Source organism: Poecile atricapillus, chromosome 18 (assembly GCF_030490865.1).
Source record: "Poecile atricapillus isolate bPoeAtr1 chromosome 18, bPoeAtr1.hap1, whole genome shotgun sequence".
In the NCBI taxonomy this organism is placed as follows: domain Eukaryota; kingdom Metazoa; phylum Chordata; class Aves; order Passeriformes; family Paridae; genus Poecile; species Poecile atricapillus.
In genome coordinates, this window is record NC_081266.1 from 5,267,334 (window position 1) to 5,283,882 (window position 16,549).

General features: G+C 49.9%; 1 protein-coding gene across 2 annotated transcripts in view; it reads right to left on the minus strand.

Moving 5' to 3' along the window:
- The window catches only part of LOC131586140 (chromatin remodeling regulator CECR2), a 99,110-nt gene that overhangs the window by 7,593 nt on the left and 74,968 nt on the right, over window positions 1–16,549 (minus strand). For both annotated transcript variants that reach the window (XM_058852948.1, XM_058852947.1), the window contains 10 exons: window positions 11,843–11,999; window positions 8,597–8,726; window positions 8,287–8,324; window positions 8,111–8,202; window positions 7,713–7,839; window positions 5,942–6,375; window positions 4,700–4,828; window positions 3,805–4,624; window positions 977–2,375; window positions 16–121 (listed from right to left, as the gene is read on the minus strand). In XM_058852948.1, coding sequence (XP_058708931.1) covers window positions 16–121; window positions 977–2,375; window positions 3,805–4,624; window positions 4,700–4,828; window positions 5,942–6,375; window positions 7,713–7,839; window positions 8,111–8,202; window positions 8,287–8,324; window positions 8,597–8,726; window positions 11,843–11,999 — 3,432 coding nt within the window. The remainder of the gene's footprint in view (window positions 1–15; window positions 122–976; window positions 2,376–3,804; window positions 4,625–4,699; window positions 4,829–5,941; window positions 6,376–7,712; window positions 7,840–8,110; window positions 8,203–8,286; window positions 8,325–8,596; window positions 8,727–11,842; window positions 12,000–16,549) is intronic.

Consider the following 16,549-nt stretch of genomic DNA (forward strand, 5'->3'; position numbering starts at 1 on the left):
TCTAATAGCCCTTACTTGATCCAGAGGCAACGCTGATGGTTTTTGTGATGTCAGATCTTCCCGGGACATGGTTGCTGTAGGCATCTTCGGGAAAGGAACTTGAGCCTGATGCATTTGCATTCTGGAGTCAGGTTGAATGGAGAGAGTTTTAGCACATGAATGTCAGGAGCAAATCCCCACTCTTGGTTAAAACTACTTCACTGAAGGCATACATACAACATTAGCATACAAGCATTTGTCTTGTATATTCTGTCTGGCTTCCCCCAAAACACAGCCCTCAACCCATGCCATTCCCCCAATGGCTTAGCTTTAAGCCAAGTTCCCTGAATACTAGAAGAAGGAAGGACTTGATGCTGTGATGATGACAAAACAGTGAATAGCTTGAGGCACATTCATAAAAACTGAACAGGGAATTGTTGGAGAAGCAGTATTTTCCACTTGGGAATAAAATGTGATATGCAGTCTCAGTGAGGAGTAACTTTTTGCGATGGAAATTTGACACAGAGAAGGGGCAAAGCAAGAGGAGGGAAAAAGAGGGCAACATTAAGGATGTTCATAACAAGAGGCAAACTTCCACTTTAGTCAGTAACTCTTCCCCACTACAAGCAAGATTAAGTATAACATTTGCAAAGAAAATGGCAAGAGTCCTTGTGATTAAGAGATGCCCAACCCTGGATGGCACATTAACAAAACACTGTCAGGGGAAACTCAGCACTGGTGTGGGGATGGATGGGGCAGGCTAACAGATTCTCCATGACAGTGAGTGTTCCTTGTTTTAAGGAGATGCAATGAGACTCTCTCTCCCCATCTTAGCACTCTTACTCCAGGAGTCCAAGAGCCACCTCTTAAGCCTTTCAACTTGACTTGCCATCTCCTGTGACTTGAAGCCATATCCCTTCAAGGGTATCCAACACTGATGGTCACCCAGGCATCACCCCCCTCCCACCTTGCCTTCTTGCAGAAAACACGATCTTACCCCGAGGGTCTATACAAGTCCTGGGGTGGCCCCCCCATGCCACCTCCACTGCCTCTCTGCTCCATCAGCAAGGCCTGAAAGTGACCCACGTTCTCCTCTCGGCAGCGGTACAGGGGGCCCTCCTGAGAGAGGCCGTTGGCCTGGCTGGAGGCTGGATGATGAGACAGGTGAGCATTCATGGGCGATCCGTACGTCCTGGGCTGGAAGTGGCTGGCAGGATGCCGGGATCCGTAAGGAGAGCCAGTCTGTAGCATCACCCCGTGGGGAGGGAAAGCCGAGGGGCCGAATCCCATCCCCGCACCCAGGTGTGGCGGGGGAGCTCCATAGAGGAACTCCCCCGCTGCCACCGAGCTCTGCCTCTTAGTGGCCGCGTTGTGGTTGTCCAAATCAAGGAACTCTTTGGGACTCTCCGGTCTTTCCTGGGACTCCTCGGACTTCTCATCTTCAGGCCCCAGCTCCTGCCCGTCGCTTGGAGAAACCTCTTTGGCACTTGCTAGGTCCATGCGGTTGGGAGAGGCCAGGGCGGCGCTCAGCGCCTCGCAGCCCTGCAGGCCGGCGGAGCCCCGCTCTGGGAAAGGGGGCCTGGCCAGGGGCGGGTGGTGCCCGCTGGGGCTGGCCTGGGGGTGGAGAGGTCTCTGCCAGTCCGAGTAGCCCTGCGGGCAGCCGTAGTAGGGCGGTCGCTGGTAGTGGTGGTAGGAGGCTTGGGGCTGCGGCTGGTAAGGGTACGGCATGCCCTGGGGCGGCCGATAGCGCGGGAACACGCCGGGGTGGGCGCTGCTCGGCTGGAAACCCCGCGGGGGGAAATGCTGGGGATGGGAGGCAGGAGGAGGGGGCTTCCCCCCCATCACGGGGCCGAAGCCCTGCAGGCCCGGGTTGATGTGGTACCGCCCGGCCGAATTCGGGTATTCCAGCCCGGACATGTAGAGAGGATGAAACTGGTTGGGGGTGGCCCCCATGGAGGTGGCGTCCACGCCAGGGAGGCCGGTGCCCTGCCCCATGCAAGGCACGGCCGCTTCGGGCAGAGCCTTTCCCCCACCGCAGAGGGGCTTCTCCAGCAGGTTGGCAGCCAGCCCCTTCCCCTCGGGGCCGGCTGCCGGCCCCTCGCCCACCGCCCCGTTCTGAGGCAGGGGAGCCCCTCTTTCGGAGGCGGGCACCAGGTCCCTCACGCAGCCCGGCTCGCCGGTGTAGCCGCTCTCTGCCGACCACGCTGCTCCCTTGGGCTGCCCTCCCTTCAGGTCGCCCTTCACAGCGGGGCCGTCCTCCTCCCCATCCGGGGGCAAGGTGCGCCTCGTGCACTCCATGGGCAGCGGGGGCTTGGGATGAGGTAGGAGTTTGGCGTAGGCCCCGTCGGGAATGCTGATGCACTGAGCCTTCTCGTCCATGCCCGCCGGTGTGTCCACTGAAAGAGACGGAAGAAAGTCAAACACATGCCTAATTTTGGTAAATTTGGGTGATCTTTAATAGCTGCTTCTTTGAAAAGCCACCACTAAGTCACAGCTTCCCCTGGATTAACACGGCACACGTGTTTGGTCTGACATAGAGATGTGCAGAGGCTGCCTGAAGGAGAGGCAGAGTAGGGGTCCACATGACAGTGACATCAGGTGCTGGTTTCAGCTCGATTTCTGACTGCCTTATCCCTTCTGGTCATAGAATCACGGAATAGTTTGGGTTGGAAGAGACCTTAAAGACCATGTAGTTCTCTCCCCTGTACAGAGAGACACTTCCCACTAGGTCAGATTGGTCAAAGTCCCCTCCATCCTGGTCTTGAACACCTCCAGAGATGGGGCATCCACAGCTTCTCTGGACAGCCTGTGTCAGGGCCACACCACTTTCACAATAAAGAATTTATTCTTAACACTGAACTTCAGCTCACCCTCCACAAACCCCGTTCGCATGCAGCTTGGGCAGAAGCACCACCACAGCCTGAGATGCTGCAGAGCTGATCACAGTCATATTTTAACAAGTGTGGTTTGGAGATGAGACTGCTCTGTCCTGCAATCGCTCAACGTTCTGCCCTGTCTCTGTTCTGTATCCAGCAAGCTAAATTATGATGATAACTTTTAAGCAATGCCACACAAGGAAAGAGTTTCCTCTTAGTGCAGGCACACAAGGGATTGATAAAAGATACAAGGGTTTTGATCTCTAGTTTACCAGCTAGAATTAATGAAAAAAATTTTTTTTGATCTCTGAATTGTTTTGATCTCTGCATTAGGTTTTATTTTTAAGGCTCTTTTTTTTTTATTATCTGCAGTTTACCGGATAGAACAAATGAAATTCAACCAGAAAGAAGCTGGTGAGGGCATGCATGACATGCTGCCATCCCACCTGAACTGACACAGCTGCTCAGGGCTTTTGGGCAACCCTGGTGTGTGAAGATTTTAAGATGTTGAGAGCTCATAAGGCAGATGTGCATTTCAGAGGAGAAGCCATACTGACACACACTCAAAGGAGTATATTTAAGGCATTTATTCACATAATATCTCCTCTCCTTACCTAACTACCTGCAGATCCAAGTTTTATATTAACTCCAGGTGAGCTTTAGCAGCATCACAGCCTGTGCTTTGCATTTGCACCTCGTGGCACACTGATAGCTTGCACATAAAGCTGGGACAGAGGGGACCTCTGGCAGGCTACAGTGAAACAAAACAGTCCTAGAAAAACCTAAGCAATGCCCAGAGTAGAAAACATATTCCAATTTAGACTGAAAAAACAAAACTACATGTAAAAACTCAGTTCCCCCATAATATTAAATCAAGATTTGAATTATCTTCTGAGAGGTAGAGGCAGATACAGGCAAGGACGGTCAAGTGCTACCAGTGAGCAGTTACCTTGGTTGCTGTCCATGTCCATGGTCTGGCCGGTTGGATCCTGGGAGCTCCCGTTTCCCAGGAGGGGTTTTGGGGGCTGGCCGCCGGCGGAGGCTGCGTGAGCCAGCTGGGGAAAGGGCCCGGGGAGGTGCGGCGGGGGCGGCTGGCGAGGGTGGTAAGGCACACCCGGCGGGCACACGCGGGAGGACAGCTGCTGCATGGCGATCATCTCCGGGCTGTCCAGCATGGAGTCCCCGCCCTGGCACCCTCTTTGAACCTGAGGCGGTCCCCCAAACAGAGCGGCCGGCGGCTGCGGCATCCTCTGCCCGGCGGCTTTCCCGGGCGGCCGGATGTACCCTGAGGGAGGCACCCCGTGAGGTAGGAAATTCGACTGCTCGCTCCACTGGCTGGGAGGCAGCGGCGGCCTCATGGCCCGGGGGTCCATCATATGGCCCAGGACACGGGGCTGCAGCGAGGGCCCCGGCCCCATGGGCGCCTTCTCCTCCGGCCCCATGGCAGCCTGGCCGGCGGGGCCGTGGCTGCCGTTCCACAGGGCCGGATGTGCGCGGTTCAGGTACTTGTAGGGCCGGTACATGTGTCCCGGGGGGACCTCCGAGCCCTCCGGCGGCTTCACCGGGGGCCCGTTGTGCCGTGGCGGGAGGAAGCCCTGCTGGAACTGGGCCGGGGGGTAGATGGCGTCGGGCGGGGGGCCGCCCACGCGCCCCAGCTGCAGGGAGCCCAGCCGGGGGCCCAGCCCTGCCACGTGTGCCGGCGCCGCGCACGCCTGCTTCTCCGGAGTGCCCAGCCGGTGCCCGCGGTGCTCGCTCAGTCCCACGGCCGGCTGCGGAGAGAGAGGGGGGTCTCAGTGAGAGCTGCGGGGCCGGGGGTGCCGCAGGCCTCGGGAGGAAGGGCTCACCTGCATGGCAAAGTGCTGGTGCTGCTGGACCGGGTCTCCGGGATGGGGCTCAGGCACGCGCGGAGAGCCGTACAGTTTGGTGGGGTCGGATCCACGCAAAGGGCCAAACGTTCCTGGCACCGCTGGTCTCTGAGGGATGGGGTGCAGGGGGGAGAAATAAAACGATTTGTGAAGTGCATAAAAGCAGCAGGAATGCTGCAGGTGTGGGGGAGCCAAGGATGGAGTAACCACATGAAAAAGCAGCCGGACTGTTCTGGAGATACAGTGGAAAACCTCTCTTCTAGGAGGTGATACAGCCTTATCAAAGCCACTCTGTCACACCTCAGCCACTCACCCCAACCTCTCCAAGCTGCAGTACACTCACTTGCCACCCAAATCCTGGGGAGCAAGCAAGAAGACTGGAGGGGGCAGTGCTTTGCTTCAAGAGGAACGGACCACAAGACTAGGGAAGCAGGAAGACAACAGGGAATGTGCTGGATTTCCTTCAAAATACTCAATGCCTCCAGCTCTCCTACTGCCTCCCACTATCTGCAGCACATGAATCACTCTAAAAATTTTGTTAGATCTCTAGCTAAAAGGGGCAAGGGATAGCCTAAGATCTCAGGGGAACAGCAGATCCATCACACCACAAGCCATCACTGGTTAAAATGGAAACGGCAGTGAAGGATGGGTGAGGAACAGCCCAGAAGGGAGGCAGAACAGGTGGCATCCAGAGAAGAAATGTTGGGCTAAAGATAGGTCACTGCTGCAGTCCAGGGTGGCCTTTGTTTGATTTAGTTTACTGCTTTTATAAATACTCAAGGCACGAAATGCAGTCGTACACAGATGGCACAAAGTTACCAGGCATCTGTAAACAATTGAGACAAAAGAAGACCAGCTTGTTCAGCTTCATAAACTGGGGGGTAAGGGAAGAAATGTTACAGCTTCCCATGCACTCTGGGGTTACTCTCCAAGGAGAGAACTGGGGGAATCAGTCTGTGGAAGCCTACACTGGGACATGCCAACCATGGGAAACATTAGGAGATCACCCCACCTAATGTGACAAAGACTTCAATTACACCAGTTTAAATCTAAGGGCTGTAAAGTTTCACTTGAAGGAACCATAGTTCTGACCCCTTCTCTCTGGGAAAAGGTTCCTGACATGCACTAAAGATTTCATGGTAGGAAGTTTCATTCCCCCTTACTTCCCTTCCCTCCCTCCCTCGTCCTGATGGGCAAAGGACAGCAGGAAGTGCTCCTCACCATCTGTCCAGGATGTGGCACAGGGCTGGGCATGCCGCCGTACTGCAGGGAGCGGGGGAAGCCTCGCCCGTTGGACGGGCCCCCTTCTCGAGCCGTCTGCGCTGGGTTGCCACTTGGGTCATCTACAGAGGACGAGGAGAAGGAGGAGGAAGAGGAAGAGGAGGAAGAAGCAGGAGCCCTGGAAGTAGCTCGATATGGTGGAGGTTTTCCTCCATTTTCCAGGCGTTGCTGTCTCTTGCCAGGCCCGTCTGGGTCTCGTGATCGAGTCCAGACGCTGCCTGTGCCGGAGCGGCCGGTCCGCCGGCTCCTCTTCTCTCGTCTCCCGTCCTCTCTGATCCAAAACTCCTCATCAGTGTCTCCATCTTCCCCAGGGAAGTGCTTCATCATTGCTCGGTGGAAACACCTCTCCAAGTTGTAAGCCATCTTTGTATATTCTGCAGTCAAAAACCCCCAAGAACATCAGAGAGAAGCAATTATGCAACATCAGATAAATCATCTCCCCTCTGCCAAGTTTCTCCAAGGAAGACTTTTGTTTCTAACTCGTTGGCTTTGGTTCCTAAACTCCATAAGCAACACAGCATCAGTTCTGTTCAGTAACCCCACCAGAGGACAGGCACACAGGCATGACAAAGTACCCCTGGCAGCAGGGCCTGCAGAGTCAGCATTAACTCAGTGCTCCAGCCTAGTGCCAAGAATTACATTAGGAGGAGCACCACCTCTGCTCGTAGAGATGTGTGACCTGCACAGTTAGCTAGCAAGAGTGCTGAGAGAAGAAATGTGAACTTCCAGCAATGCTATTTGATTACATTCAGAGGCTTTTCTTGGACTCATTCAGATCTCTGCTGTGGGCCACAAGACAGAGGAAAATCAGCAAACACATTTATCCCAGTAGTTTCCAAAGCACTTGCTGACCCTGACACGAAAGCTGTTGCCAACACCAGCGTCCCCACTGCATCATTTCCACTGGACAGTTCTGCTGAGATGAGCTTTTACTTTTTGTTGAGTGGATAGGAAGGAAAAGACATGTGAGAGGTGTTGATGACAAGGCCTTGAAGCAAGTGACTTTCCAGTTGTTTCCACTAAACTAACCCTGAAGTTCCTTGAGGAACAGAGCTCTCCCAGTGGCAGTGCAGGTATGCTTTTACTTGCAGCCAACAGCAACAAGCTGACTTGTTCTTAATGTTGCTCTCCCTTTCTCACCAGGTGTTGCTGGTGAGACAGTCTGCAGTGATGACCCACCATATGGGAACTGATTTCTTATCTAAGCAACACATAGAATTTTAATTGGCATGGTAATTAAACCTAGGATTTCCCATTTGCACACTCATGTTGTTCCTTCAATAGCCAAGGAACCTAAAAGCTACATTTTCCATCCAAAGGACAGGCATGGTTCACTCCCCACTTTCCTGTGGTACTCAAGAAACACTGGGAGTTATCCAGACTCCAATGCTTTTCAAAGTGCACACATAAACACATGAAGGAATGAGCTCAGAAAGGAACAAGACTCTCCTCTCTGTGTTTTCTGCCTCCACCACCTACCAACATGGCAGTCCTTAGTATGCCATGCCCCAATTCAGCATGACCAAACTGTGCTAAAAGCCTCACTAAAACCCAGTGCAGGTCTCAGTAACTATTACCCTCTCATCTGGTCTCCCAAAAACATTCTGAAAGAGAAGAAGCACAAATCAAGTACTGTTGAGGGGGAAGAAGGGCACTGCTTGCTTTGGCTGAGCACTGCAAATAGACAAATTTAGCATCTTACTGCTCTTACCACTGCCTTCACCGTTGTACTTAAGACAGTTCCTGAACATGGTCTTCATATCACCCACAAACTCATCCTTGGTGCAGTACTGACCTCCATTCAACTTCTTCTCCATGCTAGAGATATCCATGGGGGCCTGGAATACAACCAAACTTCTCTTCAGTTACAGAAGCATAGTGGGGCTTACAAAATTAGAGCTCAGAGAGGGCATGGGCAGCAGAGGATGGTCTCCAGAGAGGCAGCCATCCATCTTTGGTTTTCTTGACTTCTAAGGCTAGAAGGGACTGCCAGAATCATGGAGATTGACTGTGAGAGTAATAAACCCATCAAACTTGAAAAGACTTCCAAAAAACTGCATCCCAGTTAACAAAGTGCATCAGTCAAGATGCCTGGGCCACTTTCCATACCTTAATGATCTGGTAGTAGTTGGGAGCGTACGATTCATCAACGGGCTCCAAGAAGGGCCAAGAGTCCTTGTGAGCCTTCACCACATCTAGAACTGGCAGCAGCAGGAGAAAGGAGAATGGTTACACTCACACACACAGAGAAGTATTTCACTTGGAGAAGATGGGGTGGGACTAACCTTTGTACATGGCTGTGAACTCATCGTCCAGTTCAAAGCTGTAATGGGAAGCACCACAGTGAATATTCAGGCTGAGGATAGGTAAGACATGCTCTGTACTTCATCTTCTCTTCAACCCATGCAGTGCCACAATGCTGGCAAATACACTCCTCTCATATGGACCAAACCCAGATGTTTCTCAGCTCACTCCTCTCACTGTTCTCCAACCTCACTTCTCCCTCTGCATTCCTGTGGATGATCACACTCCTCTCCTTGCCATACTTACTGCTTCAATACACTTGTGTGCTGCCATGCCCCTTTGTGTACTCACATATCCTTGGTCCTTCGCTCTTCCCTGGCAGGGGAACTGGGATCCAAGTGGGAAAGCTCAGGGGGAAGCTCCTTCCCCTGTGCCAGCAGCCAGGCCCGCTCTTCACGAAGTTTCCTCCTCCTGGCCCGTTCTGCAGTGGGAAGAGATGAAAAGCCATTCAGCACTCCTTGCCCACATCTTGCAGGGAAACAGAAGGTGCTCCTGCAGCTCTCAAGAACTCCAGTGAAATGATCTTGCTCTTTCAGCAAAAGCAGCAACAGCACAGGAGCAGGTGAGGTGAGAATACAGTGCACCACCAACACGCCTCATCACCCTCACTTGGTTACAACCACCACTTTTGAAGCACCGCTGTTGCACAGATGCTGCCTTAGGCAACTTCCAGAAGTGGTGTGGTACAAAGAGGGAAGTTCAACACCAACCCTAGGCACAGCTGAGCACTATGGAAAGAACTGACTCGTTGTTACCTTCCTTTAGGGGCTTCACCTCAGGCAGGTGAACTTGAGGCAGCAGCCCTTGCACTGAATGGGATGAAGAGCAGTGCCAAAGGAAGTTCTACCAGCTGAGTGGCAATGAGCAACTGGGGTCATTATTATCCTCCATGTCTGGCTTTGGGAAGATTGCTCAGGTAGGTCTTCATGGCCAGCAGCCAGAGCGAACAAGTTGCCACACACGAGGGCCACTGGGACAGCTTTCGTTTAAAGAAGAGAGGCACAGGAAGAAGCAATGCTGGTAATATAACCTGTGGTTTGCAACCAGACAGCTGGCTAACAGATTGCTTCATAATAGAAAGTTTATGGGCTCTTATGAACCTCATTTCCTTTTTCTTATAGGAAATCTGAATTCATTTGACTTGCGAAACACCTGCGGTTGGACCCAACCTTCTGTAGGAGCAGAATTCTGTGAAAGTAATGTTCAGGGAGAGATGCCACAGGAACAGGCCACATCAGGGAACACCCAGAGTGAAAGAAAGATGAGGGAGACTCAGCTAACACCCTCTAGCAGAGGCTCTGCCTTTGGAAAATGCCAGCTACTCAAGAGGTACCAGCTCTGGTGGAAACAGATTTATTAAAGTCCTACTCTGTCTAAATTTGGGATGGGGGTTGATAGCACAAGAAAAGTAGGAATAGCTACAAGGTGAGTGTGTGTAGGGACATCCATTGGCAGATATGTCAAAAACTGGTAAAAGAAAGCTCAAATTTCCTGTTAGAAGACTCAGGGTAGCACTGAAGTCAGGATTACAGGACTTGCATCTAAGGTGTCCTATAGAATCTAAGAGAATTTCATGACCAGAAGTGCAACACCCAATTTCAGATAACAGAGAATATCTGAGTCTGTCCAAGCACTGTTCAGATTTCATGTTTCTTTGATAAAATTAGCATCCTTAGATGGCATTGCAATGGATAAGTGAGAAAGCCGAGGTGAATATGAAGTGATTATCTGGGCAGCAAATGGAAAATCTTGTGACAACAGCAGCCAAGAGGTAAAGATTGTGCAGATTTTAGAAATCCACCATGGATCTGACCTGGTAAACTGACAGGAATCAAGGAGTGCTATCCTGGTACCAGAAGGCCATATAAAATTAAAATTGTATTCCTGACTGAAAATTAGAAGAAAATCTTTGTAACTAGAAAATTTCTGTTGTCAGATGTCCAGTTTTAACAAGTCTGAAGCAAGTAAAGCAAATGACATAATTTTCAAATCATTTCCTCTCCATCCTAAGAACTGTCATGACAGCAAATGCTAGTGGTGGGTGTGCTTGGCACTAAGAAAAGATCATTAAGAAGCCAGTTTTACCTGGATAGCTGCTGGTTCCAGGGATAAAAAATACTGTAGTGATTTAACTGAACAAGTCAACATAACCTTTGCAAACAGCTTTTGCACCAGCTTAAAAGGAGACACCTCCTGATTTAGCCTAAATGGACTAGGGAAGAGTTTAAACCAACTGAAATAAATGGCACAAAACAAAATTAAAGCACCTCTGCCAAAAAAACCATGAATGTATGCTAACTTGGCTTAAAAGAGTCTACTGCTCAATCTCTTGCCAGTTTCTTTGAATGGCTCTGGTGCCTTTGAATCTGATGATGTAATGATTGCATTTACTCAGAAAAGGAAGTGGCTTACACCAAAACAAAACCATTTTACAGGAACATTTCTCTTTGCAGCTCTGGTGCAACCTCAAGACTAATTTTGTATATAGAGATAAAGCATTAAACCACAGAGAATGTGCAATTTGCCAAGGGAAGCAGATATCTGTGGCAGATATGGAAACTAGATGAGTCTCAATTTAAAGCACCTGATTAGCTAGGACTAGCAACCAGGAATACACCAAGGCCAGGGAAGTAATTGGTTTTTCTAAAGGTTAGAAAGGTAAGCAGGTAAAAGAAGCTATTCTTAGATAACATCTGGCCTCCCACCAAACATCTGGTAGCAAACTGTTTCATTTTGGAAAGTTTACAAGGTTTGCATGAACCTAATCTTTTTTTTTTTCCTTTCCTGATTCTTTATCCACTTCAGGACTCACGATACTGACACCACCCCACATTGCCACAGTTTTCTGAGGATGTTCAGCCTTTCTGTAGAACTAAACCAGCCCAGACAGTCACTGTGGCTAAAGCAGCAGCTAAAGGAATCCCCCATAAGGGAGGCCAGCAGAGAGAAGGTGCTCAGAAATGAGCTTGCTCTGACACCCACACCTACATGTACTGCCTGACTGCCTTGATCTGAAATTGCCACCTCTGGTGCTCTATGTAGCCTGGTCCCTTCATCTTTAGTTCTCCAGTTGATAAGGCCAGTAGCAATATAAAAATACTACTCTTCCTGCTCCCATGTTATCCCACTCCCTTTCTCCTCAAAGGGAATTCTTTCATCAAGCATTGGGCCAAAAGAACCAAACGTTATCCAGTGAGAGCAAAGCCAGCTAATCCTGCACACAGGGAAATCCTGAGGAGGCAAGTGGGGAGACAGAACCAAGAAACAACATAAATAGCAGGAGAAAAAAAATGGACAGCTGGGTCAAGGAAGAAAATCAGAGCAATTTGAAAAATACAACACAGTCCAAAGGTGCCCTAGAGAACAGCCACCAACACTGAGAGGACAGACAAAGGAAAATAAACTACAGTCAGACCACTTTATCAGATGTAAGTGCAAGAAAACATCCTCATTAGCAAGTCTGGCAGGGCAGGAATGCAAATGGCAGACTTGAACTCAAAATCTCAAGTCTTGACTTTGAAAGCTTCCAGACGTTACCTTCCACTGCTTTGACCTTCTCCTCCATCTCCCTCTTCCTCTCCTCCTTCAGCAGCTGCTCCTGCTCCCTCTTCTGCACTGCTATAAGGATCTGGCGCTCCTCCTCTTCCTCTCTGCGCCTCTGCTTCTCCATTGAGCTCAGCACATTTGGGTTTACCTGTAACAGAATGATGCACCAAAAACTGTAATGCCCTGGCTTGTTGAAAGCTGAGCAGTCAGGTTTGCTTTGAGGAAGTATTAAAGCACACCTACAATGAATGACTGGGAGGAAAAAAAAAAAGAGGGGAAAGAAAAAAGAGGATTTGTATGTATGATTTCCTAGATGAAAAGCAACATGGAAAGGGAAGTTATTTGTGAAGCAATGAAATCCTACTGATACAAGGACAATGGAAGGAGAAACGATGGGTTAGACAAGCTGCCATCCTGTCAGGGATGCACCGTGCGCATTTCTCTTCCCTTCTGGGAAAAGGATTCAGGCTGTTGACACCCTTACACAACACCTCTACCTCTTCCAGCTAGCAGAGCTCTGACTGCAAGTGTGAGAAGAAAGGACTACTTTGCCAAACCTGTCTCTGCTGCAAAACACAGAATACTTCAATAGGAAAAGCGTCTGGTACAGCCTTGTGTCAAGGTATCATTAGGAATGTTTTCCTTTCCTGTTCAGAATTTCTGTGTGCTAATCTCCCCTGAACTGGCTCTCATTTGTTTGTTTGGACAGTTTTCCTGCTGGGTCCCAAAACCAGTTCTCTCATTCAAGGACACCTGGCTCTTTATTGCCCCACGTTCTCACCTCCCCACTGCCAGCAGGCTGCAAGGCTGTGTTTGATCCTACTTAAGACTGCAGGCTTCCGAGACCAGGGACTGCCTGCTCCTATTTCTCTAATAAAGCATGAGGTATGTATGTGGAAGTGTGGAATTATCTTTATTACCTTAATTTAATTATGAGACAAATATATCAGTCAACCACCAGCCAACTCCTACCCCTGTGACCAAGATATCTGTGCCTTATCAGCAGGGAAAATCAACCAGAAAATAACAATGTACACAGAGTTTGCTCCAACTTCATTTTCAGGGAATAACCAGCAACCACCACTTAGGCAGAAGGCATTTCCTGAGGATTAGCAATCAGCTGGGGTCCATTGGCTGCTGCTCAGACCATCAACTTCTCCAGGCCCATTATTAATCCCCAGGAAAAAATAAAAAATAAAAAAAAAATAAAAAGAATTCTGGCACCACGATTACTATTTTGTCCTTGTTTCACTGCCCAGAAATAGAACCTGGGGGTGGTTTTGATGAAGGCCTAAAAACGTTGTCTGGTTTTGCTGTACATTCATTCCCTCTCTGCCTCCCCTTCCCCTCCACAACCCTGTGCTGCCCTACAAACTCCCACTCCAGTTCTCTGTAGATGAGCACCATGTATCACCTCCAGGAGAAACAATACATTAAGAAAATTATGCTTCAACCACCAACAGTCACAGAAAAATGTCCAAGAGAGGGTCATGGGACTCTTGACAAAATTAGGAGTGTATCCTGCATTTAGGGACAGACTGGGCAATAAAAACCACCTGTTCTGTGCTGATCCTTTAAGGTGAAACCCAGAGCTTCATCTCATCTCCAGGGAATCATTCTCTTCTCTTCCATTTTATATCTTTGACAAAATGTTATCACTTTACTCGTCTATCTTTTTCCTAGGGAAATCATTCCATGAGTTCAGGTGCTGTAAGATTAGCCAGCTTCTCCTCACAATCAGTTTAAAGTTTGTTTCTCAACCCCTCATTCCATTTTTTCCCAATTATTCCTAGGTACACTCTTCTGTACTGAGTGAACATAAATTCTCCTTTTCTTCAGTCACATTCCAGCCTTTACCTTATGGACTTCCTCAGACACACAACATTCCCACATTTCTACAGTTAGATTAAATGTTTTCTTATAAAGCAATCCTTTCAGTTCCCTAGAATGATTATTCCAGTTGTCTCTCAGATCTTTCCTCCCTGATCCATATCCAAACACCAGGATGCCCAGGATTGTACTATGACAAGGACAACAGGTCAAGAGCCTAGAGAATTGAATTCTACATTCTCATGTTTGATTCTTTTTATATGCCTTTCTCAATAGCTTTGCCATCTGATTTGTTACTCATGAGCTGCAAGCAACTTCCTTTTCAGACCTGATCCTGACCACTGTCAAACAGTTTTCCTCTGACTTTACTGATAAATATTTGAATTGCAGTAGGAACCAAAACACTCAGGTTCTGCAGTAAGAGAAAGAGGTGAGCAGGAGCCAGCCACCAAACTTGGCATGCCAAGGTATTTTAACAAGGATGTGACCATCAGCCTTTATATTCTCAAACCAGTAAGCCAGCCTGGCATGTTACAATTTCTTTGGTTGCTGGTACACAGGTGAGACCTTCCCTTTCCCTGGATTAATCCAAATTCATGTCCTGTGGAAACAGGAACACAACATCCAAGCCTGCAGGGCACACTCAGCACCCTATGCTTTAACAGGGTGACACAGGATCCACAGCTCGCTCCAGATCAACCCACCACAAACATGGCATCAACAAAGCACTTTTAAACAAAGGAGAGGGTGTCATCCTACCACATCTAGAAAACAAAGGAAGGAGAAAAGCAGAAACCACAAACCCAGCGTAGTGAGGACTGCAGTAGACACCCACAATTGCACTTACTCCCTGCAGCACTTGCAGGGCAGCAACAGTGCTGCATTGGGCTTCTTGAGACACTTCAGCCACAGAAAGAGCCTGATTTTCAGAGGGACCCTCAGTCTGGTGTCCCACCTGAGTCCACTGGGGACAAGTGTGCTCCATTCAGGGTTAAAAAATACACACAAACATGAACCAGTAAACTCCTACTGGCTTAGTGGGAGCAGATGCCTATTGGAACGACAAAAGCAAGAACCAAACACAAATTAAACCTCCTTCCTGACCACAGAGGTGGCAAAAGGACGCTTCTCCAGCTTCCTCCCCACTGGGGGATAAAAACCACTGCGACCAAGGCATCACTGCTTCCTTCCCTCCGGCAGAGAGCACTCCAGGACACAACATCACTGCTGTCCCCCTGGCCCTGGGACTCTGAAAGGGCCAAACTTCTGCCTTTTAGCTTTGCTCTCCAGACCGTGGGTATCAGACTTCAGGGCCAGAAGGCGCGGGGTGCCCCGAGTGCCCTGGCCCCTCATCCACCAAACCTTCCCCGCTCAGGTTTCCGCTGCGCTCTCCTAATGAGGGTGCTGCTCAGGCTGCTCTTAATGAGGAGCTAATCTGAACCACCTGTTGAGAAATCCCCTGCAGGATCAGGAGCCCATGGAGCAGTTCCATCTCCAACTCCAGCGGCAGCCAGGAGAAAGGGGTCACCTGCACCGGGCTGAGATTTTCTCCTCCAGGCTCACCGGCTGCCCACCCTGGCTTGAGGAACAAACCATCAGACATGCTGGCACCTTCCCTGGCTGCCCCATGGCAGGGATGGCTGCTCCATCCTGCTGGGGAGCATCACCCCTGTGGTGCTGCTGGCTCCCTGTGTCCCGGTGCAGCGGGTGCCAGGAGGGCCCCCCGCTCGCTGGAAAGGTTTCACTGGCCCACAGGCGGCAATTAACAGCCCTCTGCCACCGCAGACCTGGAGCACCTGCGGTACTGATTAGCATCATTCAGGCTCCATGTGTTTCCCACTCCCCTCCTCCTCCTCTGGGATTTCTGCTGCCTGTGAACAAACACGTGTCCCTGTGCTTCCTGCACGGTGGGCTTTGCAGAGAGTGATTCTGGCCCCAAACTGGCCATCGCTGGGGTCTCGTTTTCCTTTCGGCAGGCTTTTATCTGCAGCACGATGAGAGGTTCTTCCTTCCTTCTATTTATCTGTTCTAAGTAATTACATTTATTGCAGGGGGAACTGTACTTTCTCCTTTGTTTTGGGGGAACCCCCGACTCTGGCTCACACAGCATACTCCCTGCAGCCTAATTTCCCATGGTTTGACAAAACAACAGGTAACTTCGTTTCCATTACATCTACAGAGAGAGATTATGCGCCAACCTGATAGAATAGAGCTGATTTTTTCCTCTGAGGCTAATCCCACGTTGCCTGACCGATTGCTTTGGGTAGCAGTTGCCAGTTCAAAGACCCCCCATCTCCACGGCCCCGTGTCCCCGCCCGTGCCGGCGTGACTCTTAGGGGCCGTGTGGTGAACTGGATCGGAAAACTGATCTACGTTAAAAATAACCCCGACCAAAGAAAAAGGTTATATTTAACTCCAGTCATTTTCCTGGGTCTGGTTCACTGCACAGACCCTCAAGCAGCAGCAGAGCTGTAGCACTGATGGGGTGGAGGGGAGATGAGGGTGAGGAGGCATGGAAAGAGCCCTTCGAGCCCACAAGGCTGCAGTTTGATAAGCATTTCTTTAAGCAGCCTAAATTGTGACTTCCATTTCCAGCTGACCCCCTCCTAGCTCAGCTCCACACTGCATCAGTCATTCTCTCCCTCGGCGCTATCTACACCCTCATGTGTTTGCAGCCTCACGTTTTCCCCTTGGCTGAATTTCTGTCATTTCCCTTTGTAAGCCGGTTCTTCTAGCCCTCTCATCCTTCTTCAACTTTTCTTTGAACTGCCTCGAATGTGCCAGCACTTTCATTGAAGTGGAATTCCCCAGACTGAGCGCAGATTTCCATATGCAGCTGCAGCGGGGTCTGCGGCGAGGCCGGTTACC